At 44.0% G+C, this 26,772-nt stretch overlaps 1 protein-coding gene across 1 annotated transcript in view; it reads right to left on the bottom strand.

Annotated features, from left to right (window-relative positions):
* The window catches only part of BBS9 (Bardet-Biedl syndrome 9), a 290,732-nt gene that overhangs the window by 149,673 nt on the left and 114,287 nt on the right, over positions 1-26,772 (bottom strand). Inside the window, exon 20 of the mRNA XM_054177165.1 lies at positions 9,123-9,305. Within this exon, the coding sequence (XP_054033140.1) occupies positions 9,123-9,305 (183 nt within the window). The remainder of the gene's footprint in view (positions 1-9,122; positions 9,306-26,772) is intronic.

The following is a 26,772-nucleotide window of genomic DNA, read 5'->3' as shown; positions in this document are numbered from 1 at the left end:
ATTAAAATAGTAAACATTCCAGGGAAAGGAGGGGGTGGACAGCATAGAGAGGGAGCAAAAAAAGTGACTGTGGGGAGGTAAGGCTGAGAAAAAAATATGTTTCTAGAATTTACTCTAGGGATTGTGGAAATTTTACTTTGAGAAGTACAAATGAAAACTATTAGTCATGAGGTGTTGGGTGATAGGTTGGACTTGGTGATCTCTAAGGTCTTTTCCAACCTTATTGATTCTATGATTGAGTGTAAAGAAATCATCCGCAGAGCACATCAGTCAAACTTGATTGTTCCAAAGCTCTGTTCACGAGCCAGACAGGTATTTGGTTCTGTATCTCCAGAAGCCTCTCTTAAAAAGCCTGAATTTACTTTGAAAGCCCTTTATCAATTAAGGTTATTCCTAAGGCAACAGCCATTCCTCAAACTGCCTATGAAGTAATTCATCCTGGAGGCTCAGCCAAGACACTTCAGAAGGAATTCAAAAGCAATGTGAGGCATGCTGCACAAACTATGCAAAAGTGGAGCATGCCAAATTATGGGAATTCTTACAGCTGTTAACTCAGGCATTTGCCTGTCTATATCTTATTTCTTGATTTTAGTCACCATAATGGTTTCATCAGCTCTCAAAAATGCTGAAATACTTGGAAGCTCACCTTATCGAATAACAATCGTGGCACTGACGCTTTGCCAAACCACCAAAGAAGAGGTTTCCCTATCTGCAAGGACTGTAATTTCACAGGAAACACCTGCCATGGGTCTCTCAACACTTGGCTTTTGCAGCTGATTAAAACTAAAAATCTTATAGTCCCATACACAAACTGGTAATCCATCAATCCAGGCCTGCCAAACTGGCAGCCACCAACCGATAGCACACTTTGTCAGGATGTCACTGCGCTACCACTCATCCTAACCCACACCCAAGTGCATTCTGTATTTCTGGGCACCTCAGTTTAGGAAAGATGTTGAGTTGCTAGAAGGTGTCCAAAGAAGGGCAACAAAGCTGGGGAGGGGTCTGGAGCACAGCCCTGTGCGGAGAGGCTGAGGGAGCTGGGGTTGCTTAGCCTGGAGAAGAGGAGGCTCAGGGGAGACCTTATTGACGTCTACAACTACCCGAAGGGAGATTGTAGCCAGGTGGGGGTTGGTCTCTTCTCCCAGGCACCCAGCAGCAGAACAAGAGGACACAGGCTCAAGCTGTGCCAGGGGAAGTTTAAGCTGGAGGTGAGGAAGAAATTCTTCCCAGAAAGAGATTGGCCATTGGAATGTGCTGCCCAGGGAGGTGGTGGAGTCACCATCACTGGAGGTGTTTAGGAAGAGCCTGGATGAGGCACTTGGTGCCATGGTTTAGTTGATGAGATGGTGTTGGGTGATAGGTTGGACTCGATCTCAAAGGTCTTTTCCAACCTAGTTAATTCTAATTCTATTCCATTCTTTTCTAGTCTAGTCTAGTCTAGTCTAACCCACCTGAACTGTCTCAAAGACGCAGTAATAGCCACAGCAGCCACGAAAATGGCAAGCAAAATCTGCCTGTTCTGCCAGAAATGGAGCTGACAAAGTTTCCTTGTCAGTGTTCCTGAAAAACTATTGCTAAAACATTACAACCATTCTTCTTACAACCATTGAACCTTTTCTGGGAACTGATGAAAGAAACTCTTGTATGCACTGCATGAATGGAGTGATTTGCCGCCTTTGTTGCCAGCTTCAGAGATCTCTTGTTTTGCTTTTTAGCACTGAAATCATCTAACACTTCATCCTTCTTTGAGGAAAAGAACTTTTCACCAGTTAGAAAGAAAAACTAAGGGGCTGTTTGGGTCATGCAGATGCTGCCAAAGCTGTCTGCAAGCATGCAAACACATCAGGAGTCCTGATTCTGCCACTTTGCTCTGGTGATACTTCACCTGGAGTACTGCAGCCAGGGCTGGATCCCTCCAGACAGGAAGGACATGGACCTGATGAAGCAGGTCCAGAAGAGGGTCACAAAAATGATCAGGGGGCTGGAACACCTCTGCTAGGAGGACAGGCTGAGGGGACTGGGGTTCTTCAGCCTGGAGAAGAGAAGGCTCCAGGGAGACCTAAGAGCAGCCTTCCAGTACCTAAAGGGGGCTACAAAAAGGATGGAGAGAGACTGTTTGCAAAGGCCTGTGGGGATAGAATGAAGGGAAATGGATTGAAATTAGTGAAGAGCAGATTTAGATCAGATGTTAGGAACAAGTTCTTTACTTTGAGGGTAATGGAACACTGGAATAGGTTGCCCAGGGAGGGAGCTGAGGCCTCATCCTTGGACATATTCAAGGTGAGGCTTCACAGGGCTCTGGGCAACCTGATTAGCGGAGGATGCCCCTGCTTACTGGAGAGGGGGTTGGACTGGATGACCTTTGGAGGTCCCTTCCAACCCAAACCATGCTATGATCCTGTGATCTTGCTGTAGAATGATATACACCCAACAGGAGGTCTGCCATGCATGAGGTCCATAATGTCAGTGAAGTTCATCAAGATCATTTTTGATGCAAGGAAGAGGAATCAGACCTTGTCATTGCTGATCTGGAGGAAAAGGTAGAGATAACATACACTACAACAAGCTGCTTCTTGAGACATCTCTGCTGCATCTCAGCCCATAGTTTCTTTTCATATCAGCAATATGCCTGGGGAGGAACTTTTATTCTGTCACTACAATAAGCTTTACTAGGTTACTAATATCAGATACTATGAAAGCCTGACAAGTGAGTTAATGATTCCAGAAGCTGTGTAATATGGAACCAGCCCTGCTCAGATATTTTAGCCCTGATAAAGACCACAATTTGACAAACAATTTGTTTCCTATTTAAATCCTCATAGTCCTTTAGGTCTTGGTGAGCACTGACTTGAAACTCGGATCTGTTGCTCCAAACTGTGGGATTTCTGGTCTCTCAAAGTGCCCAGGTGAGGACAATGAGCAGAGTGCTGACCTTGACAGTGTAGCTTCCATAGCAAAAGATAAAAAGCACAGGCTGGTACCTGAGGCAAGCTCCTCTTTTATTTTCCAGCTGGGTCACATACAGATGCCTGAGCAAAAGACACTGACAGGATCCAGGCATTGCTACTCCACTTTTAACCTCTTTACCTCATACTGGAGCTTCCCTGCCCAGGGAGGAGTGGGAATCTCATTCCTTCACCTTGATTTTTCCCTCATTTGACCATTTTATGTCACTCCAAACCCAAACTAAACTTCACCCTGAGGCAGACCTTTGCTTACTGAAAGATGCTGGGGTTTGCCAGGAAAAGCTTGAAGTACTTTACTTCTGATTTAGTGGTTAAAAGTTTAAACCCACTAGGTATTTTTTTCAACCTCTACTGAACTTAGATGCTTGACTGTACCATAAAAGTCTTCCTGAATGGTTCTGTTGCATGGCATTGATTCAAATGGGAAAAAGAAAAAGAAAGGAGGGAAAAAAAACCCCAAACAACAACAAAATAGCAAAGCTTGAAGTACTTTCTCCCAACAGGAAAAAAAGGCAGCAAATTGCATGTGTTTTTCCCTCTAAAACTTGTTTTCAGTTGTATCATCCATCTGGTTTCTAGAAAGAAGAGGAGGGAGGATAGTGATGACTAATTCCAGATGTATTTTACTGTGATAAAGGCCTAAATTGGATTTTGTTCTCAGGAACTGTAAGAATTTGTGAAAAGTGAAAAATTCCAATGAATTCTAAGAATCAGAGCTCAAAACTGGCTTTGGCCAACGATGTATTTATTAGCTCAAAGCTTCAAACTACTAAAAATTAACGGTAAAATTCAGAAAACCAAATTGCCAAACTGTTGGTCTTGACAGGATTAAGCCTCCTGGAATTACAGAAGTAATTGAGAACTTTCACTCACTAAAGCATTCTTGTCACAAAAGGGTATTTTTCACTTTCCTGGAGAGCTCCACAGCAACCCCCCCATCTGCTCTCATGCATAAAACCCAGCAGGCTCTCTAGACTTTCCCAAGTGATCTCTTTTTTCCCCCCTGATCTTTTTTTTCTTTGCTGGGGTGATTTACATTCAGATGATCACTTACAGAAAGCACAGACACTTCTGATAGTAGCCCCTATGCCTCTCACTAGGCACTTAATTACTCTCTTCTGACACCACCTCTTTTTCATCACTGCCTTAAAGTGTATTTTTCTACTTTATCTAATCAACACTGTGCAGTAGTGAATTTATAGTCAGTAACTTAAGTTAATTACACTAGATCATGGAGTCACTTAAAAATAACACATTTCACTCCCAGCCATTTATTTTTTCCCTCTTCCCAATTACAACTTCAGTAAGAAATTAAAATCAAATACAGACATTTCTTCGGTTGGTGCAGTTCCAGGCATGAAAGGAGATGAAAATACACTTCCTCAATGCCACTTAAGAGCTGTTACTCTTAACTCTAGCACCATAAATGTGACTACTACAACAACAAAGGGATGATTCTGAGCGAGGAAGCACCTGCATGTCATTATTTGCTAACATTATGGGAACTATGAAAATATTTATTCTTCAGTAAAGCTCCTCTTGATGGCTCTACTGCCAAGGACCCTCCATCAGTCTTGAAGTCAGAATGTTACTATTGACAGACATTATTCCCTTTTGTAATACCCTAAACAAAGAAAGCATTAATAGCCTAATTATCAGACATAGGAGCCAGCAGTCAATCCAGACGCCATGCAACCATTCTAGCAAAACTACCCCGTGTAGCACCAACCCTTTGAACCCTTCACATTAGCCTGGACAAATTCCCTCCTTTCCCAAAAGGATTTCCTGTTGTAAACATATGCTTTAGCACAAAGCCAGCCTTTTTCAAAGCCAGCTTTTTCCATCCAGATAACTCAGCGTGGTGAAGTATGATCACTGAAAATCATCCCCTGGCTTGGTTTGGGTGAGTGTTTGGGGGTTTGGATTGGTTGGGGTTTGGGGTTTTTTTGGGGGGGAGGGAGGTTGGTTGATTTTATTTTGGGGTTGGGGGGGGGTTTGTTGTTGTAGTTTTGGCTTTGGGGTTTTTTGGCTTTTATTTTTTCACACTCACATTGGTTTTGGGGGTGTTTGTTCATTTGTTACCTTTTTCAGGCTTCACAGTACTTCAGAAGTACTTCAAACAGCTGCCAGCCCCTGCTGTAAGCTAATAACAAAGATGCTAGTCTTCCAGACAGCCAGCAATTCTCATTAAAAAGTGAACTGCATAATAAAATCTTGGATACATCTTTAATATTAATGCAGTCATGGATTCTTTTTGTTTCCAAAAGCACTCTGTCACAGTTTTCCACCGCATACTTCAACAGACAGCAAAACCAGCGTCCATTCCAAAATACAGTTAGCCTGGAGGTGTAAGGCTCTGCTCTCAAATACTAACAACACATACTTCAGTATTTGGAATATGGGTTAAATTGCAGTTTCACAGGAACAACATACATCGGACAAAACTTCACCTGACTTCTGTGTAAGATGAATTTTGATCAGTTTTGGCATAACTTTCTTAATGATTTTGTTAGCAGGAGGATGAGAACATTCATCCCACTTGTCAAAAGCAGAGACTTGAGTGCTGGGATCTACACATCAGCCACAACAACCGCATGCAGTGCTACAGGCTGGGGTCAGAGTGGCTGGAGAGCAGCCAGGCAGAAAGGGACCTTGGGGTACTGGTTGACAGCAGCTGAACATGAGCCAGCAGTGTGCCCAGGTGGCCAAGAAGGCCAATGGCATCCTGGCCTGGATCAGGAATAGTGTGGCCAGCAGGAGCAGGGAAGTCATTCTGCCCTGTACTCAGCACTGCTTAGACCACACTTTGAGTCCTGTGTCCAGTTCTGGGCTCCTCAGTTTAAGAAGGTCATTGAGACACTTGAATGGGTCCAGAGAAGAGCAACGAGGCTGAAGAGAGGTTTGGAGCACAGCCCTGTGAGGAGAGGCTGAGGAAGCTGGGGTTGTTTAGCCTGGAGAAGAAGAGGCTCATTGCTCTTTTTAACTACCTGGAGGGAGGTTGTAGCCAGGAAGGGGTTGATCTCTTCTCCCAGGCAAGCAGCAGCCGAATAAGAGGACACAGTCTCAAGCTGTGCCAGGGGAGGTTTAGGCTGGATGTTAGGAAGAAATCTTCCCAGAAAGAGAGATTGGCCACTGGAATGTGCTGCCCAGGGAGGTGGTGGAGTCACCATCACTGGAGATGTTTAAAAAGAGCCTGGACGAGGCACTTGGTGCCATGGTTTAGTTAGCTGGTGTTGGGTGATAGGTTGATGATCTCAAAGGTCTTTTCCAACCTGGTTAAATTCTGTATTCATTCAATTATTGGTGTTATACTTCTAAGATTGCCCAGGATTCTTGAAAGAATCACTGACACAGGGGAATGCCCTCCTGTTTCCAATATTCATCAAAAGCAACCCTTTAAAATGATGCAAAATACCTCTCATTCCCAGAAGATAAGGAAGTTTGCCACATTACATCCATTGCATCTTTGCAGAAAAGGGAAAAACCAAGCTTCACGTGTTCTTAGGGCAAAAGCTGGCAGCAATAGAAATCATTTGGCAGGCTGAGAAAAAACTAATTGGTGATAATGGGAACACAAAACACTGCTGCTGTATTTGCTAAATATCTAATTGAAATGAGTGCCAGGTCTAGAAAACAAGATGCAATGTGTTTGAAACGGAATGGCAAGGAGGAGAGTGATGTTGATGTTATGGTCAGAGAAGCATTTCTTTTTAGGGTAGCAGGATATTCAAAACATTTCCCTTCCATTAAAAAAGGGAATAAAACGTTCTGGAGATGCAGACTGCACCCAAACTGTCTTCTAACACATTTCCTCCAAGTGAAAATCCAAGCTATTGTGCAGAATTGTTTGAAGAGTGGCATAAAAATTCTTCAGGCCACTTTCTTTCACCAGCGTTCTACTCGACTGCTTGCTCGGAAACCTGAACGCTAGTTCAGGCTGTAAACATCCTTGGTATGTCAGAACATGCCCCACTTCCCTGCCACAGCTCCCCCTTCAACTGAATTCAGACTTCACTGGTACCATGACCATTTCAAACCTATTTCAGGATTTTGTAAAGGTTGTCTTTCCATTTCCACCTCTGGTTATTGCTGGCTGATGTTTTTCACCCTGCTGCACCGTGGGATGTACGTCCTTACACTGTTTATGTGAGGTCTTTAACATGGAATATCCTTAACTACTGCATCAGAACCACAGAATGGTTTCAGCTGCAAAAGACCTCTGAGATCATGGAGTCCATCTGTCACAACCTAACCCTGCCATGGCCATCAAACCATGTCCCAAAATGCCACATCCTCACCCTTCCTGAAAACCTCTAGGGATGGCGACTCCACCACTTCCCCAGGCAGACTGTTCCAACGCCTGACCACTGCTGCAGCAAAGAAACTTTTCCCAATATTCAACCCAAACATTCCCCAGCACAACCTCAGGCCATTTCCTCTCCTTCCACCATCCAACACTAGGGAGAAGAGACCAACCCCTACATGGCTCCAGCCTCCCCTAAGGGAGCCAAAGAGAGCAATGAGGTCTCCCCTCAGCCTCCTCTCCTCCAGAGCAAACAACCCCTTTTCCCTCACTGCTCCTCCCCACACCTACTCTCCAGACCCTTCACCAGCCCTGCAGCCCTTCTCTGGACCCAACCCAGTACCTCAATGTCCTTCCTGCACTGAGGGGCCCAAAACTGAATCCAGCACTGAAGGTATGGCCTCACCAGCACCGAGTACAGGAGGATGAGCATTTCCCTGCTCCTGCTGGCCACACCATTTCTAATCCAGGCCAGGATGCTGGTGACCCTCAGGCCACCTGGGCACATACTGGATCAGCCAACTACCAAACAACACCCCCAGGTCCTTTTCTGCTGGGCAGTTTCCAGCACCTCTGCCCTGAGCCTGGAGCACTGCATGGGGTTGTGACCCAAGTGCAGGACTCAGCACTTGGCTTTGATGTATCTCATACAATTGACCTTGCCCCAGGGATCCAGCCTGTCCAGGTGCCTTTCAAGGGATATGATCGAGATAGATACTGAAGTGCTATCCTGTAATAATAGGACATACAACAGATTTCACCATGTTTTCTCAAAACAGGTCAAAGCAGTGCAATTCCTGATGGCAAAATAAAAGCAAGTCATGGAAGAAGAAGAAAAAAAGAAGTGTTTGTTTAGGTTTTCCTAAGATCAGTAGGAAATGTCTTTCAATTCTGTTCAAGGGAATGCATACTCAGTTGTGCAGCTTGACTTTCCAAGTTTAAATGAGGACAAAATCCAAAATAAATCTCAACAAAACTCTTTTGCTTTGCTTGCTGTGGGTCAGTATCATGCAAAATGCCAAAACACTTTCCCCCTCTGCCTGGGCAGGGATTGCAGATGATCTTAGATTCACTTGGAACCCAGCACAAGCTTTCCTAGTGGCCACAAACTATTCTAAGTATTCTGAGTATGTACCAAAATCTGAATTCATTGCACACACTGAAGTCAGTTTATTTCTCTCCTAAGTGTGGCATGCTATCTTTCAGTACTTAATTCTGAATCAAGGAAGAAGGCTGGACTCGAAATTAACTGGAGATTGATCCTAAAGTTTATTAGATTAACTCAACTCCTCTGTGTAGATGTCTTTATTTTATGGTGCTGTTGGAACATGTGCATATGAGCTCACATGTATGTAGATTATAGAGAAGTTACACTAGAGTCTCCAAAAAGATTGGGCTGTTCTGTTTCTGCTGAAAACTGGACAGAAGCTAAAACCAGCTAAACTCATGTGAGACTCTCCTGCTTGGAATGTGCTGCCCAGGGAGGTGGTGGAGTCACCATCACTAGAGGTGTTCAAGAGGGGATTGGACGTGGCACTTGGTGCCATGGCTTAATTATGAGGTCTGTGGTGACAGGTTGGACTTGATGATCTTTAATGTCTCTTCCAACCTTGGTGATTCTGTGATTAAGTGGAAACTAACTGTTATGAGCTATGTCCTTCAATGAAATATTCTCTAATCTCCTCCTACTTTCCCACTTGTCTGTGAAAACAAGGTAACTTGCATCAAACACCTACTTAATAAAGCTACTAAATCACTTCAAAGACAAAGCAGATGGAGAAATATGTAAACTTAAATGCCTGAAGGCCTGTTGTCAATGCCTGTTTCCAGGAGCTCTTCAAGATTCTTACCAGCTCTTGTGAGTCTTCTGCTAATGGCAAGAACGTAGCTTCCAGAATAGCGACTTGGTCGGTGCTGAGCTTCTGCCAGAGGCTAAGCAGCATAATCACCAGATGGGTGGCACTTTTCAACTTTGTGAATGCCTGGAACACGTTGGCTTGGTTTGCTTCTGCTGCATCTGCTAGAGCTATTACCTGCAAAAATTACAAACATCTGTTAAGTATAATCTTACCCTCTGCGAACACTCATCGCCCAAATTAACTTTGGCACACTCTTGTTTTCCTTCAGAAGAGCCGGACGGATTCTGTTTTCCATAAACACAAACCACAGGGTACTAAATGAGTAACCATTTATCTAGACTCTTCTTCTGCATGCCCGGGAACACTTCATGCCCAGATGGCAGCAGGATTAATCCAGGAGCATCAGTGTAGAAAGGATCCCACTTAGAGCATGTTCTTAAGGCATTCCTGAAATTGATCCCCATCACATCACGTAATACATAACAAACTCACTTACAGGTTCATACCACACAAGACATTAATCCCTGTATGCTCAGCAAGCCTACTGTACTGATCAAAAATGCATCGATTTTATGCCATTAAAAATGTAATTGTTTCCAGATGAACACAAGTGCCATCTGTTATGTTATTAACTCTCAGGTCTCTCCAGGTTTCACACCAGTTGCTTCAGCTTTTATGCCAAGATGTAAACATTATGGATCACACTGGGGCTGTTTAGTTTGAGGCTGAGGGGAGACCTTATTACCCTCTACAACTACTTGAAAGGACAATATAGACAGGTAGGTGCTGGTCTCTTGTCACAGGTAATTAAATGATAGAACAAGAGGGAACAGCCTCAAGCTGCACCAGGGTAGCTGTAGGCTAGGCATTAGGAAACATTTTTTCACTGCGAGTGGTCAAGCATCAGAACAAGCTGCCTGGGGAGGCGGTGGAGTCACCATCCCTGGAGGTGTTTAAAGGTCGTTTAGATGTGGCCCACAGCCATATGGTTTAGTGGTGAACTTGGTAGAGCAGGGTTAATGGTTTGGAGCTGATCATCTCAAGGGTCTTTTCCAACCTGAAGGATTCTATGAGTCTATGAATTTGCAGGCAGGATCACTTTGACTGCCACACATCAGAACATATAACAAAACAGCAGGTTCACTTTTAAGAGGGGAAGACAGTTTTGCCGAGTCCTTCGAGGCAGGGAAAACCAGAAGAGCTATTCTGGTGTATTCTACCCGGTTCAGCAGGTCACCTGTCACTGTAGACAATATTGTCCACTCACAGCATTACAAACATTGGCATTTTGAAAAACACTGTTAAAAAATGCCATATTTCCTGAAACACAGTATTTGGGTATTTCCCATCACCAGTGAAAAGTGAAGCTGACAGCAGTTTCAATACACAGCTGCTATCATTTCATTAAGACCACAAGAGATTTCCCCACTGAAATACTTCAACTAAAAGATGGGAACAAAGGTTAGGGGTTTATCCTGGGGGAGCACAACTCGCTTCTCTCTACATCTTCACCTTGCCCCAGTAATACTTGGCCTACTGCAAGGCTGACTATCTTGTCATTCAAATCGACACAAAGCAGCTCCCTCAATCACTTCTGTCTGTTAAGTGGGTAATAGGTGCTTGAGTAGAGCAGGGGAAAGTCACACCGAATTGCAGTTCAAGTGTAATTAGCATTACAACAGAATTCACGAAGTAAAACTTGCAGAGCTGGAGCCATTAACATTTGGCAGCAGCAGGAAAACGAAAACACTGTACCATGCATCTTCAGCTGGGAAGCAAAGCCAGCCAGCTGTTAGCATTTGCTGGAGAAAAACTATTTTTAATCTGCAACACTGGCATCAGAGATATATGTGTGTGTGTGTGTGTGTGTGTGTGTTCCCTCCAAGCTCCCATGTGACTGGGAAGATAAAGAAAACAGAGGTTTAGGGAACTATAAATATGAAGCATTTCAAATGAAAAGTGTTGATAGCCTTTGTTTGAGATTGTCAAATGTTAGCGTTCCCAAATCCAACAGAAAGCCCACAGGACACTGAGGAGTCCAAACGCTGCAGGAATCAGGGCCAAGGAACAAAACAAAAGAGTTCTGCTAAATCATGGGAAGGAGAAGCCAGAAATGAATCCCAAAGAGTGAAAAACAACCCAAGACACTTTGGGTAGAGGACAGTAACAGTACCAGACATGTCATTTGATGTAGCCCTGCCCACTTTCAGTTTGCTCAGGCCAAAGCCCTGATGTTCTTCATGCCCCATGCTCTGCACTAGGTGGAATTCCATAGAGCAGTTCCTTTTCATCAGCAGAGTTATGGGTGATGAAGCTACATGATAAACAAAACACTGCATAACACCGAACAGCTGACCACTGCAACCAGTCGTTGCATGCACTATAAGAGCTCCATCTTTCTGAGCAGACAAGCAAAACAAGCAGGCAAGTTCTCCTCAGTCTGACAGGGGCCTCCAAGCATCTAATCAACTTTCCTGTCCAATATTCATCTGAGAATTACAGGAAGAATAATACAGAATCATAGAATCAATAAGGTTGAAAAAGACCTTCAAGATCATCAAGTCCAACCTATCACCCAACACCTCATGACTAACTAAACCATGGCACTAAGTGCTTCATGCAGTCTCTTCTTAAACAGTTCCAGGGATGGTGACTCCACCACCTCCCTGGGTAGCACATTCCAATGGCCAATCTATCTATATGGCCAATGGCATCCTGGCCTGTATTAGGAATAGTGTGGCCAGCAGGAGCAGGGAGGTCATTGTGCCCCTGTACTCTGCATTGGTTAGGCCACACCTTGAGTACTGTGTCCAGTTCTGGGCCCCTCAGTTTAGGAAGGACATCGAGACACTTGAACGTGTCCAGAGAAGGGCAACAAGGCTGGGGAGAGGCCTTGAGCACAGCCCTGTGAGGAGAGGCTGAGGGAGCTGGGGTTGCTTAGCCTGGAGAAGAGAAGGATCAGAGGTGACCTCATTGCCCTCTACAACTACCTGAAAGGTGGTTGTAGACAGGAGGGGGTTGGTCTCTTCTCCCAGGCAACCAGCACCAGAACAAGGGGACACAGTCTCAAGCTGTGCCAGGGGAGGTTTAGACTCGAGGTGAGGAAAAAGTTCTTCACTGAGCGAGTCATTCGTCATTGGGATGTGCTGCCCAGGGAGGTGGTGGAGTCGCCGTCCCTGGAGGTGTTCAAGGGGAGATTGGACGTGGCACTTGGTGCCATGGTCTAGTTGTGAGGTCTGTTGGAACAGGTTGGACTTGATGATCCTTGGGGTCTCTTCCAACCTTAGTTACTGTGATACTGTGATACTGTGATACTGTGATCTTGCTGGGAAGAACATATTCCTAACATCCAGCCTAAAGCTCCCCTGGCACAGCTTGAGACAGTGTCCTCTTGTTCTGGTGCTGGTTGCCTGGGAGAAGAGACCAACCCCCACCTGGCTACAACCTCCCTTCAGGTAGTTGTAGACAGCAATAAGGTCTCCCAAATATACAAAGATTAATTTAAACATATTGATGACAACCATCAGTATGCTTCCTGCAATACCACTAGTGGATGGGGCAGTGCAATGGATAAACTCAGAATTCATGGAATTAGCAATAAGGGCAAGCTAGCTGTATTCCATTATGGATAATGCTGAGCTAATAGCAATCTTGCTGTAGAAACAGGCAACTACAGATGCACTTACTGTGTGACTGGGGTTCAGGTATTGTCACACAAAGGCAAAGGACACCTTCTGGATAATCATTACTGAATTGCTAGGTGGTCTCTCACTCTGTGCTATATTGCAACTCACGCTGTTCTATGTAGCTCAGAAGCATATATCCCACAAGCAGTAAATGCCATGGCCTTTTACCTTAAGGGTCTTTCGATTGAGAATTGGCTTTCTTTCCATTTTATAGTTGTGAACAAATGAGATGCTCACCTTTTACCAGGCTGTAGATGTAAAAAAGTATGCCAGTAGTCCTGAATGATACGTAAGGTCTCGAGCACAAGCCCTGTGAGGAGAGGCTGAGGGAGCTGGAGTTGCTTAGCCTGGAGAAGAGGAGGCTCGGGGGAGACCTTCTTGCTCTCTCCAACTCCCTGAAGGGAGGTTGTAGCCAGGTGGGGGTTGGTCTCTTCTCCCAGGCAAACAGCACCAGAACAAGAGGACACAGTCTCAAGCTGCACCAGGGGAAGTTTAGGCTGGAGGGGAGGAGAAAGTTCTTCCCAGAAAGAGAGATTGGCCATTGGAATGTGTTGGCCAGGGAGGTGGTGAGGTCACCATCCCTGGAGGTATTCAAGAGGGGATTGGATGTGGCACTTGGAGCCATGGTTTAGTTAGTCATGAGGTGTTGGGTGATAGGTTGGACTTGATGATCTCTGAGGTCTTTTCCAACCTTATTGTTTTTATGATTCTACCACACACAGCCTAGAAGCTATTGGGGGGGGGGGGGGGGGAGCTTCATCAAACTTCACCAAAAGCACAACTGGTAAGGTTTGTCATTGCTATGACATTTTACAGTTCTAGAAGAACAATAATAGAAGACAAATATTCTGCCAGTGACAGGAATAAGTTCCTAAAGGGCAGGTGCACCCTTAGAGTGTTGCAGGCACTGAATACAGCACTAAAATCTTTCCATGACTGCGTGTGTTTAAATTCTAGTTTACATTTGCAGAAAAGAAAACAAAAACACAAAGAGGGGGGAGAAATAAACACATTTCTAAGCACTCATTCTATTAACAGATGAAGAAGTGACCTAATACAGCTTTCTGAGATCTAGACTGCCCAGGATAACACAATACTAATTACTCTACAGCAATGCAGGCACATGCAGATGTAGTTTTCAAAAAGCCTGTATCACAGACAGAAAAAAAAGGCTGCCAAAAATCCTTTGAGATATGCTGAGAACTGAAAGCAACACAGCAAGCAGCTGGAAGAGACTGAAGACAGCTTTGACAATGCATGGTTGAGGCCCTGTCCCTGGAGGTGTTTAAGACCAGACTGGATGAGGCTCTGGCCAGCCTGATCTAGTGTGGGGTGTCCCTGCCCATGGAAGGGGGGGTGGAACTAGATGATCCTTGTGGTCCCTTCCAACCCTGACTGATACTATGATACTATGATGGTTCCACAGCAAATAATATAAGAGGGGGAAAAAAGCAAACTTTCTTCACAGAGGAAAATTAATCTAAACATCTCAGAGGACATCAGGTACCGAATTCAGAAGCATTCTGGGGTTCTTCAGTCCAATACCTGCAAAATTGAAGGATGAATGAGTCCTAAAAACATGACATCCACCTTTTAAAGTGATCTTATTTCCACCTGAACATTACCTCTAATGTATTTTGAAACTACTGAAGGAAATAAGGAATCCACACCCTTGGCAAACTGAGATCCTAGTTTCAGTCATGGTTTCTTCACAGGTTCCCACCTATAGATTCAGTTCTCACAGTAGCTGTTCAATCTGCTCTTAGTTAAGATTTTATCATCTTTCTACACAGATATGTAATAAATAAATAAATAAAGGTAAGTCTCTCCTCACCTCATGTTTTCACAGGGTAGGTGGAAAAACATATTGCAACTGGCAGTCCTAAGTGCAGCTTTAATGCACAGATTTTACACCAACTGGAAGCCCCCAAGCAAAAACTCCTTTCCTATTCCATAAGGGCTCTTAGTGCAAATTTAATTCTTTTTCTCCTTCTTTCCTATCACAAAGCTTTCAGAGAAAATGAAAAATAAGTTTGCCAGGCTTTCCAAAAGCAATGGAAGAAAGGACAGTGGCTGATGCAAGAAATGGTACAGTATTGAGTACATATTTTTACAACTGACCAAAACTTGCTGTTCTTTTATAGCTTTTGTTTAAATTTTTCTGAGCAAATTCTTTCTCTGTTCCAACACACAAAGTACAAGCCAGTTAAGTTATAAAGTATGTTGTAAACAGAAAAGAAAGAACTAACTATTCCCTAAGTTAAGGCCATTTGAGACTTTTACTAAATTCAATACTCAGACTTGCAATGGTAGAGCTGAAATCCAGAAGCACTTTAATGAGCATGAAAATGTCACCCCTCAACACTATTAGCAGGATTTAAGTGCAACCATCTCCAAGCACAAAGCATTTTTCATGTCTTCAGCCTTAAGTATTCAATCAAAAAAGTCTCCTGGCTTATTTCACAGAATGGCTTATGTTGGAAGAGACCTTAGAGAGCATCTATGCCAACCTCCCCACCATGGGCAAGGAAACCTTTCCACTAGACTGGGTGCTCAAGGCCTTCTCTAGGCTGAACAACCCCAGCTCCCTCAGCCTATCCTCACAGCAGAGCTGCTCCAGCCCTTGGATCATCTTTGTGGCTGTCATCTGGACTCACAGCTCTGTGTCTTTCTTATGCTGGGGACACCAGAACTAGACGCAGCATTTGAGGTGGGGTCTCAGCAGAGCAGAGCCAAGGGGCAGAATCCCCTCTCTTGCCCTGCTGGCCACACTCCTCTGGATGCAGCCCAGCACACCGTTGCTTGCTCACGGTGAGCTTCTCATCAATCAATGCACCCAAAGCTCTTTCTTCAGAGATACTCTCACAGAACAGTAGAATCACAGGATCTCAGCTCAGCCCTTTCATTCCTAAGTAGACCTTATAAAATGCCAAGCATTTGAAAACTGTAAACTCATGGTGATTCAAGTTCTAAAAGCAAAGCAGATTTCTCTGTTATTAACTCTTCAAGATTCTTTTATGGCACTGTTTAACATCCAGCAACAACTGATGAACATCACTCACCCCCCAAACGTTACAATATAAATACCATTCCAGAAATACAAAATGTCTCCTTATTAGCTGGCTAGGAATTGGGACAAAACATTGGGAAAGGGCAAGAAATGAGTATGAAGAGCCAAGGCATTTTCTGTTGAGTTGGTAGCACATTTTTTGGAGTCCTGTCACTGAAGGCACTCATGGGGGTTTATGCCACATTCTAACATGGAGAACAGGAAATGGGACTGATATTTGCTTTTTTGGTCTTAAAACAGCCAAGAAAAACATAACTGTCCACCCCTGGTGAAACCTGAGCCCGCTACTCTTATTCTCATCTAGTTCCATCATACTGAGTTCAGCTTGTGGCATATATCAGGTACCTTCATTTTGCCACTTTCTCTTCACACTTCAGCCATGGCACTTAGGAGCGAGTCTCCCATGCAAAATGTGTTAAAATGTTCAAAATAACATCAGAAATGTAATTGTTCTGAAACAGAGACAGGGATGATGAATTATCAAGACTAATGATGTACTCCACAATAAATTAATCCATAATCAAAGCCTTTATGCCTGGTTTGGAAAGACCCACTCTGGACACAGTTAAACAAGCAAAACTGGAGATCACAAAGGTCTCTTCTGGCAATCATTCCTTTGGAATGAGGTAGTTAATTGATCCAACCCCTCTCAACAGCTGAATTTCAATGCATCTAAAGTAGAATAAAGAAAAAACAAAACCCAACAACAGAGCTGAGAAATGCTAGTTACTGCTTTCCCCTGCTATTATGACAGGACATTTACCACAACTCTATGTCACCCTTTCACACATTCACTCATTTTTGAGAAGGAAATGCAGCTCAGACAGTAAGCAAGATCCAGGAGAATACTTTTCATTGTTTTAAGAAGCCTCCATCGCATATTCCGATTCATACAGAACATGGAAGCATTTAAAACCTATTTCCCCCCCCACCTTATGACCCCATTTGTTTACCTCACACACAAGGCATGCAGCAAAAGCCAAGGCATTACAAAAGCCAAGATACCAGCGAAGCAAAAAAGCAAACCAGGTAGGACAACCTAAGCGACATGATCCATTTAATAACCTAACCCCTGACTAGCCCTTCTTCTGAGAGTGAACTTTTTATTACCATTTTTATTTCCACAGGCAATTTTCAAAGCAGTTTCCAAAGTAGCACAACAGTGATTAGCAGCCTGATTCCCTGTGCAGGCCATCTCACTCAGCAAGCATTGTGCACACAGCCTCTGACAGGTGACTGAAGCTGGATGGAATGCGGGCAGAGATATCCATGTCAGAGCGCGATCTTTATCAAGGCCTCCGTCCCCAGAAAGAATAACTCTGTCGTTACCACGAGGGAGCCCTTGCAAACACTGCTCTTCCCACAGCACTGCCATGGGGACGTGAGAGCACACACTGGGATTAAGTACCTCAGGCCACAATTACCTGACCCTTAAAAGAATGCCTGGGCTAGTGTGGACCATGACCACGGCTTTTCAAGCTGTGGCACAGGTCTGCCAGGATGACAAAGCATCGATTCACTAAATGCCAAAGGCTTGGCTTTCAAGTGAAGCTCAACATCACCTCAATCTGAAAAGGCAGCAGAGATAAAAGACATTGCACCATGACAAGCCATATTTGATCTGGATGCACCCAGCTACCTCCTGAATTTTTACTGCCTCACTTGAACACTAAATTATTGATCATCATGAGTACAGAATACAAAATTAACCAGGTTGGAAAAGACCTTCAAGATCATCAAGTCCAGCCTATCACCCAGCACCATCTAAGCAACTAAACCATGTCACCAAATGCCTCATCCAGTCTCTTTTTAAACACCTCCAGGGATGGTGAGTCCATCACCTCCCTGGGCAGCACATTCCAATGGCAAATCACTCCTTCTATGAACAACTTCTTCCTAACATCCAGCCCAAACATCCCCTGGCACTGCTTGAGACTGTGTCCTCTTCTTCTGGTACTGGTTGCCTGGGAGAAGAGACCAACCCCCACCTGGCTACAACCTCCCTTCAGGTAGTTGTAATTACTGTAGCAAACCATGTGTCTGGAAACTAAGAACAGCCAGATCCATAGACTCATAGAATCATTCAGGTTGGAAAAGACGCTTGCGATCATCGGGTCCAACCATTAACCCTACTCTACCAAGTTCACTAAACCACTAACGAAATACTCAGTGTTGCAAAGGAAGTTAGGATCATGGAATCATTTAAGTTAAATAAAAACAAACAACTTTAGGAAGATAAAGTCCAAGTGTTGCCCAGCACTGCCAGAGCACCACTAAACCATGTCCCTCAGCATCATATTTACATGTCTTTTAAATCCTTCCAGGGATGGTGACTCCATCACTTCCCAGGGCAGCAAAGCCCTGGGGCTTTGCAATCCTTTCACTGAAGAAAATTTTGCCCAATAACCAACCTAAACCTCCTCTGATGCAACTTGAGCCTAGTTCCTCTTGTCCTGTCCCTTATTACTTGGGAAAAGAGACTAAGCCTCACCTGGCCACAACCTCCTTTCTGGCAGGTATAGAGAGTGACAAGGTCCCGCCTGAGCCTCTTTTTCTCCAGGCTAAACAACCCCAGTTCCCTCAGCTGCTCCTCACAAGATTTGTTCTCCAGACACTTCACTGCCCTTCTTTGGACATACTCCAGCACTTCAATCAATGTTGTGTGGTTTTGTGGCTTTGTTTTCTCCTATGTTATTTCCATGACACAATTGTCATCAATCCCCTCCATATTCCAAAATACATAGAATGATTTCAGTTGGGAAGGATCTCCAAAGCTCATCTAGTCCAACAACCCTGCAGTCAGCAGGGACATCCTCCACTGGATCAGGTTGCCCAGAGCCCTGTTGAGCCTAACCTAGAATACCTCCAGGGGTGGGACCTCAACTACTTTCCGTGGGCAATCTGTTGCAGTGTTCCAGCACCCTCATGCTAAAGAATTTGTTCCTGACATCCAACCTGAATCTACTCTTCTCTAATTTCAAACCATTGCCCCTCATCCTATCCCTACAGGCTTTTGGAAGCAGCCTGTCTGCAGCCTTCTTGTAGGCCCCCTCCTACAAACATCCAAATTTAAAGGTGGAGTTATAAAATTGGTAGCTTATCTGAGTGAAATAACATCTGCTACAAATTACACAAGCCCAAGAAGCAAGTGAGCTATAATGAACCCTTTGGTTAGCCCCTTTGAAACAAAAGCACCATTTAAGCCTAAGGATGTGCTAAATAACACAGCTATGTCACAGAATCTGCTAGTCAATGAATATTGAAGAAAGAGTTTTAGTGTCAAACCGTGGTTGAATTGGCTGCAATGTGTACAAACATGCATCCTACAAGGACAAGGTGAGGGAGATGGGGTTGATCAGCCTGAAGAAAAGGCTCTGGGGAGGCCTAATAGCAGCCTTCCAGTACCTAAAGGGGGCTACAAGAAGGCTGCAGAGGGACTGTTTGCAAAGGTCTGTAGGGATACGAGGGGCAATGGTTTAGAAATGACAGAAGAGCAGATTTAGATTGGATGTGAGGAACAAGTTTTGCACCACGAGGGTGATGGAACACTTCGACAAGTTGCCCAGGGAGGTGGTTGAGGCCCCATCCATGGATATATTTAAGGTGAGGCACAACAGGGCTCTGGGCAACCTGCTCAAGTGAAGGATGTCCTTGCCAACTGCAGGGTGGTTGGACTAGATGACCTTTGGAAGTGTCTTCCAACCCAAACCATTCTCTGATTAGCTACAGAGAGGTGGAAAGCTCAGCTTCTATCACCACATATACAGTGTTATGTAGTGATGACCAAAACCATTTTACAACAAAGGCACAAATTTCAAGCAGTGAAGCTCTATGCTCTGTATCAAACAAGCTGTGAACTTTAACTAACAGTTTTTAAAAAGACTAACAGAGCTCCTCTTCTAATTGCTTTTTTCAGCCCTAGGAGATCTATGGGTGGCCAGGAAATCCAGAGATCATTTAGATCCTACTTCTGCACACATTTATGTACAGTGAAGTTCAATGGGTAAAAACTAAGGATTTGCCAATTCCTGTGGGAACCATTGCACTGATTCCATAAAGGAAGGATTTCAGCCTGGTACAGACCACCACTCTGTGTGATCACTCACATGCACTTAGTGGAGAAAAAGCAATTGCAGCATGTTAGATATCAGGGGATGAGTGTAGTTTTAGAAGCCTAGAATAAATCCATAAATCCTTGCTTCCCAGAAAGTACACAGTAAAACACATCTCTTACTTTGCCCCTGGACTCAGCACTGATTAAGTCACTCCTTGAGTACTGTGTCTGGGCCCCTCAATTTAAGAAGGATATTGAAATACTTGAACACATCCAGAGAAGGACAACAAAGCTGGGGAGAGGTCTGGAGCACAGCCCTGTGAGGAGAGGCTGAGGGAGCTGGGATTGCTTAGCCTGGAAAAGAGGAGGCTCAGGGGAGACAACAACCTGAAAGGAGGTTGTAGCTAGGTGGGGGTTGGTCTCTTCTCCCAGGCAACCAGCAGCAGAACAAGAGGACACAGTCTCAAGCTGTGACAGGGGAAGTTTAGGCTCAAGGTGAGGAGAAAGTTCTTCCCAGAGAGATTGGCCATTGGAATGTGCTGCCCAGGGAGGTGGTGGAGTCACTGTCCCTGGAGGCGTTCAAAAGGGGATTGGATGTGGCACTTGAAGACATTGGTTTAGTTACCCATGAGGTGTTGGCTGATAGGTTGGACTTGATGATCTCTTAAGTCTTTTCCAACCTGGTTGATTCTGTGATTCTAAAACGCACTCCGAATGCAAATTCTAAACATAGCAATCTAAGGAAATGTATGGCAGGCTAATTAGAAGCTGAAACTGAACTACAACACTCCTGTCAGGACATCTCTCTTAAAATGTTTTTCTATTTTGAGACACTTTATAGCATTTCACTCTCAGAACACACGCCAATACTTTGGGAAATTAAATGGGCCTCTGAAGGCAAACTGCAAAGGTTGCAAAACACATGAATTCCTTGCTTGAATACCTTGCCTTTGAATTACAAGACTCCCATAATTTCTTCCTTTTTTTTTTTCTGTTCTGAAAGAGACATAGCTATTTCAGAACAAAGGAACATCGTGATGAAATGCAGTTTTATGAAACTCCGTCAAAAACACAGTCTGTACAACACTTGGAATTCAGAAGAGCTTGGAGCTCCTTAGGTTCTCCTGCATTTACTAGTGAAAACAAAGAGAGTCATTTAGTAAAGTGAAGAATTTGTTGCTCATGAAAGGTGCCAAACCAGGAACTTTCAAACAGAGTAGATCCTTGCACTCCTCTGTAGATGAAGTACAGCAGAGGCCACAATAATGCTGCTCCACAGCAATATCTAGCAAATAGGATCATAGAATCAATAAGGTTGGAAAAGACCTAAGATCATCAAGTCCAACCTGTCATGCAAGACCTCATGACTACCAAATAACCTCTAAAAACTTGAGCTGCATCTTCCTTTATCCAACATTCACCTCCTGTGCCAACAGTTACTGGCATGCAGGCTTTGGAGGCATACTCACGAAGATTCAGATGTCAATTCACCTCTACTTCCTAGAAGACATCCACCTTTTGCCATGAAGGAACAAAGTGTCAAGCAGCCTACCATCAAAGGCATAAGATTAATGTGTTTACACTGCATCTTTCTATGCAAACATCTCATTGCTCTGTTTCTGCTTTATTCTTTACAATAAGGGTGTTTGAGCACTGGAACAGGTTGCCCAGAGAGGTGCTCGAGACCACATCCCTGGACATATTCAAGGTCAGGTTTGACACGGCTCTGGATGACCAGATCCAGTTGAGGATGTCCCTGATGAGCCCTATGAGGAGAGACTGAGGGAACTGGGGTGTTTAGCCTGGAGAAGAGGAGGCTCAGGGGAGACCTTATTGCTCTCTACAATGACCTGAAGGGAGGTTGTAGCCAGGTGGGGGTTGCTCACTTCTCCCAGACAACCAGCACCAGAACAAGAGGACACAGTTTCAAGCTGCATCAGGGGAAGTTTAGGCTTGAGGTGAGGAGAAAATTCTTCCCAGAAAGAGTAATTTGCCATTGGGATGTGCTGCCCAGGGAGGTGGTGGAGTCCCCATCCCTGGAGGTGTTCACAAAAGGATTGGACGTGGCACTTGAAGCCATGGCTTAGTTGGTCATGAGGTGTTGGGTGACAGGTTGGACTTGATGATCTCCAAGGTCTTTTCCAACCTTATTGATTCTATGATTGTGTGCTGACCACAGGGGCGTTGGACTAGATGATCCTTAGAGGTCCTTTTCCAACCTGGGTAATTCTATGATTGTAGCAGCAGCTGAGTCAATGGAAGAGATGGGACAAGATGAGTAAGGCCTTTAAGTCTTGCTGGCATAGACTAAGATTCACACCAGGGCTGCCAGAAGCAGGGGAGCAGAAGAAACGGATAGCAAGTGTCAGGTACAGTTTAGTGCCTGAAACGTGATAATTAACCTTGTAACTTCCACTGGCTGATGTTTCTACATCTCCTTGTTGTCTAAGAAGTTTATGGATAGATCAACTGCATAGTATTTGGATTACCAAATAGTACCCTCAATTATGTAGAGCAGGAAAGAGCTCATTTTTCAGCACTAATATATAACTACACTCAAACACACCCCACTAAATTAGTAACAAATGCTTGCTCTGATTTTGGCTGAGATAGGCTTTCTGATAAGAAAAATATTTTCCTTTCAAACCCCTCCTCCCCCCCAAAAAATCAATTTAAACACTTGTCTCCTTCCCCTGACATAATACATCTGAAGTTCATGGCCTGGATCAGTCAAATCCAATAGCTTTAACTTAGTTTCAACCATTACTGGTCACAAGAAGATGTATTCAAAAGGGTATTTATGTTTGCTTTATTCTATTGCATCAAACATCAAAGTTAGGAAAACACATCTGGGCAGCCTACATTCTAGCCACAGTGCAGACCCCAAATCCAGATAAACGTTTTGTCTAGAGGAACAACTAAATAAGTTGGCACAAATATCAGAACAAATTCACTTTGATCTTTCAAGTAGGTGGAGCCCAGAAACATGACCTAAATTCTACAGTTACATCCTCTGAAAGAGTAGCAACCATCTTTCTTTAGCATCTGCTGGAGGGAGGGAAACAACAAACACAAAAACCCCAGCAAACCAATATTCATTATAAATGATGGCAGAATTTAACATTAATAAAATGGGACACACTTAAAGTCCACTTTCACTCATATTCATACTTCTTTTAGGACCATATCCACTGCTTGTCTCCACTGTTAATACAAATGCCATGGATTCTGCTTAGGAGCCCGTTGAGCAGGATGGCATTTAAGACTCACATTGCCAGAAGGATAAGGCAGAACTCTGACTAGCTCAACAGATTCCACGTAAGCAGTTCCCCCAAGCTGCTGCTGCTGAGCCATACGACCTGAGCTAGATTGTATGGTTCTGCTCTGGCAGCAGGGTCGGACTCGATGATCTCTTTGGGTGCCTTCCAAGCCCTGACATCCTGTGATCCTGTGAACTGCTTGTCAAAAAATTAAGGATGAAAATACATGGAAATAGATAAAACCTCCTATCAGGTGTAGAACTTGCTGAGCTCCATCGATCATGGAAGAAGGCAGACAGCTGGTATGTTGTTAAATGATAGGACTGGAGAGAATTACTGAGCACCATTCCTGTGGGAAGAAGCACTAAAGCAAACCCGCTGTGCAATGAGAATATGAACCAAACATAATGTTCTTTTCTAAATGGAAAATTCCTAGGGGAAGACAGAAAAGAAAAATCAGTTCCCAAAGGCAAAACTTCGTCGCAAAGCTTACTGTCAAAGGCACTGGGAGAAGGAATGTCTGCTACCCTCATGGACCAAAGAAACTATGAAGAAGCAGGGAGATATGAAGCCTTGCTGCCTTTTAGAATATAATAGAATAAAGCAGGTTGGAAGAGACCTTCAAAATCATCACATCCAACCTATCATCCAACACCACCTAATCAACTAACCCATGCAACCAAGCACCCTATCAAGTCTCCTCCTGAACACCTCCAGTGATGGTGCCTCCACCACCTCCCTAGGCAGCCCATTCCAATGGGCAATCACTCTCTCTGTGTAGAACTTCCTCCTAATCTCCAGCCTATACCTCCCCTGGCACACCTTGAGACTGTGTCCTCTTGTTCTGGTGCTGGTTGCCTAGGAGAAGAGACCAACCTCTGCCTGTCTACAACCTCCCTTCAGGTAGTTGTAGAGAGCAATAAGGTCACTCCTGAGTCTCCTCTTCTCCAGGCTAAGCAACCCCAGCTCCCTCAGTCTCTCCTCATAGGGCTTGTGTTCCAAACCCCTCACCAACTTTGTTGCCCTTCTCTGGACTTGTTCCAGCAAGTCAACATCCTTCCTAAACTGAGGGGCCCAGAACTGGACACAGTACTTAATGGGAGGCCTAACCAGTGCAGTGCACAGGGGCAAAATGACCTCCCTGCTCCTGCTGGCCATCAGGAACAGTGTGGCCAGGGAGCAAATACAGGAACAAGAACCTAGCCATTTAGAACAGTGAGATGCATAAAGATCAATTCTAAAATGAGGTGGCTGAGTTTCCCCTAATTTCCTCTATTGTTGAAGGCCCATAAACTTCAGGGTCTTTAATTACATAAGACTCTTCTTCCTCTCTGCTGACTATAGAGAAAATAGCATTTTTCCCAGTACATGAAGACCTGCAGAATACAGAGAACACCCAGTTTCATGCAATCAGAATGATTTTTCAGATTTCCATTACAACTGAAGTACTTCATTCAGGAAACCACTGTGCACAGGGCACCGAAGGACCCTTGGATTCTTTTACATTTCCAAATTAACAAAGCATAACAATCAATTCTGTAATTTAGATATTGGTCATTTCCTACAAGGACACACTCTGTGAATTGTACATGAGGAGCATTTCCAGCCTTTTCACTACCATTTGGAACTACTCCCATTACTTCCCAGAAGGAAGCCATTCAGTTCATGGCACAGGCTCGCTCTCAGACTGCAGAGAAGGATGCTCTTCACACACTGAGTGAGGTTCCCAAGCTAGCAGTTCAGCTCCCTCTTTACAAACTCAGCTGACAAAGCTTTAACTACACTTTACACCAACTGCATGCTACAGTCTGCACATCACTTGCTTGATTAGCATTCCTTATCTCAGCAGAATGACAACTGTCAAGATAAGGAGCCAGGGTAGCTGACGCTGCATCCCTAAGTGATGTGTTTCCAAAAAAATCTCACTCTTTACAAGTATGTAGCCAGAAAGCAGCTGATGTTGCTCTTTCTGCAGTGAAAAACAAGGCTGCTCCAAGACTGCCAGGTCACTTGATACTACTCTAAGCCTGTAACAAGTACTTGAGCATAGAGGAATGACTACATCACACCACTTACCAGCCTTCCTCTTTCTGGACAGCACACTTGAAATGTGCTTCAAGTAGTTCCTGTTGATCAAATACAAAACTATCCATGATACAGTTAGGTTCCATTTTCCACAACGCCTATTCCACTGGGACAGTCTCCTGTAAATAACTACAAAAGTTTACCCTTTCTCCCTTTATCTACTTCACTATACCCTTGATGGACAATAAGTGCCTTGAGGTGCACACACATCAAGGCATGCATTCTCAGAGCCTGACAGCAAAAGTATAACATCCAGAGTAGACTGAAAAAAAGAGGAACAGGAATAAGGCAACACTTCAAAGCCCGTTGCATACTGGTACTCACCACAACCTTCTTCCACATAGTAGCTTAATATTAAAGACACAGAATTCCCAAGACTTACCCTTATTGCACACAGTTTCATGTTTTAAATCTGCAAAAGCAGCCAAGAAAGTGGTCCACAGACAAATTAACCACAGACATTTCAGTTCCCTTAGGAACAAAATTTTAGAACACTTAGGTTTGATTCATGATCTATACAGCTCAGAAGTTAAATAATTCCAGCTCTAAGTGAACTCAAGCTTTATCTAGATAGTGCTAAGAATGTTTCCTTCCCCACTGAAACAAGCCATTGCAACCTAAGGCTCTACATCACATACACTTTGAAAACGATCAACACAACCCCATAGCAAACAAACAGCATTTATTTGGGGCTCAGGTAATTAAAGCATCATGTTAAGGAAAGGGTTGATGTGAGAGCTATTGTTTGGACCCCTGGGGGCCCATCCACAGGGAAAAAAAAAGAAATAACACTGTGTAAGATGACAAGGACACCATGTAAACATCAGACCATATTAAAGCTGCTTTAAGCTGGTTTTCATTTTTTTTGTGCCACAGACAAGACATATTGCTAGTATTAACAAAGCTGCAGGTAAACAGCAACTTGTGATGGATTGTGGAATGCTGTAAAAACAGCTATTCTTTGTTTGAGCCTCAAGTTTTACCACAGGCAAAGCGGAGTGACTTCACGTGGCAAGCACGTTTTGAAACAGAATACTCTGTGTTGGAGAGTCAACTGTAATGTGCATCTGCACTGCAGCAAACAAAAGGATTAGCAAGCTAGACAAAAACTATACTTTAATGCACATCTCACTTGCCTCTGGTAACTGAGGCTCACAGTGCTTATGTGCCAAGTCAGAGACAAAAAGGTTTATATGCTCATTACAAAGTTATTGCTTCAGAAAGCCTCACTGATGGGATCAACAGCAGGGCAAGATGAATCACAAGGTGAGGAGATAAAAAAAACAATAGTTGAACCTTTTCTAGTCCTGAGCACTGTAAAGGCAATTCTCAGTCAATTTCTTAAATACAGTATACATAGATCAAACCTCATAGAATCACAGCATGGCTTAGGTTGGAAGGGACCATAGCGATCATCCACTCCAACCTCCCTGCCACAGGCAGGGATGCCTCTTAACTAGGTTCAGTGCCTCTGTGCTAGACTCAT

Source organism: Dryobates pubescens, chromosome 38 (genome assembly GCF_014839835.1).
Source record: "Dryobates pubescens isolate bDryPub1 chromosome 38, bDryPub1.pri, whole genome shotgun sequence".
In the NCBI taxonomy this organism is placed as follows: domain Eukaryota; kingdom Metazoa; phylum Chordata; class Aves; order Piciformes; family Picidae; genus Dryobates; species Dryobates pubescens.
The sequence above is the reverse complement of the archived record's forward strand: the minus strand, read 5'-3'. Positions and strand labels throughout refer to the sequence as shown.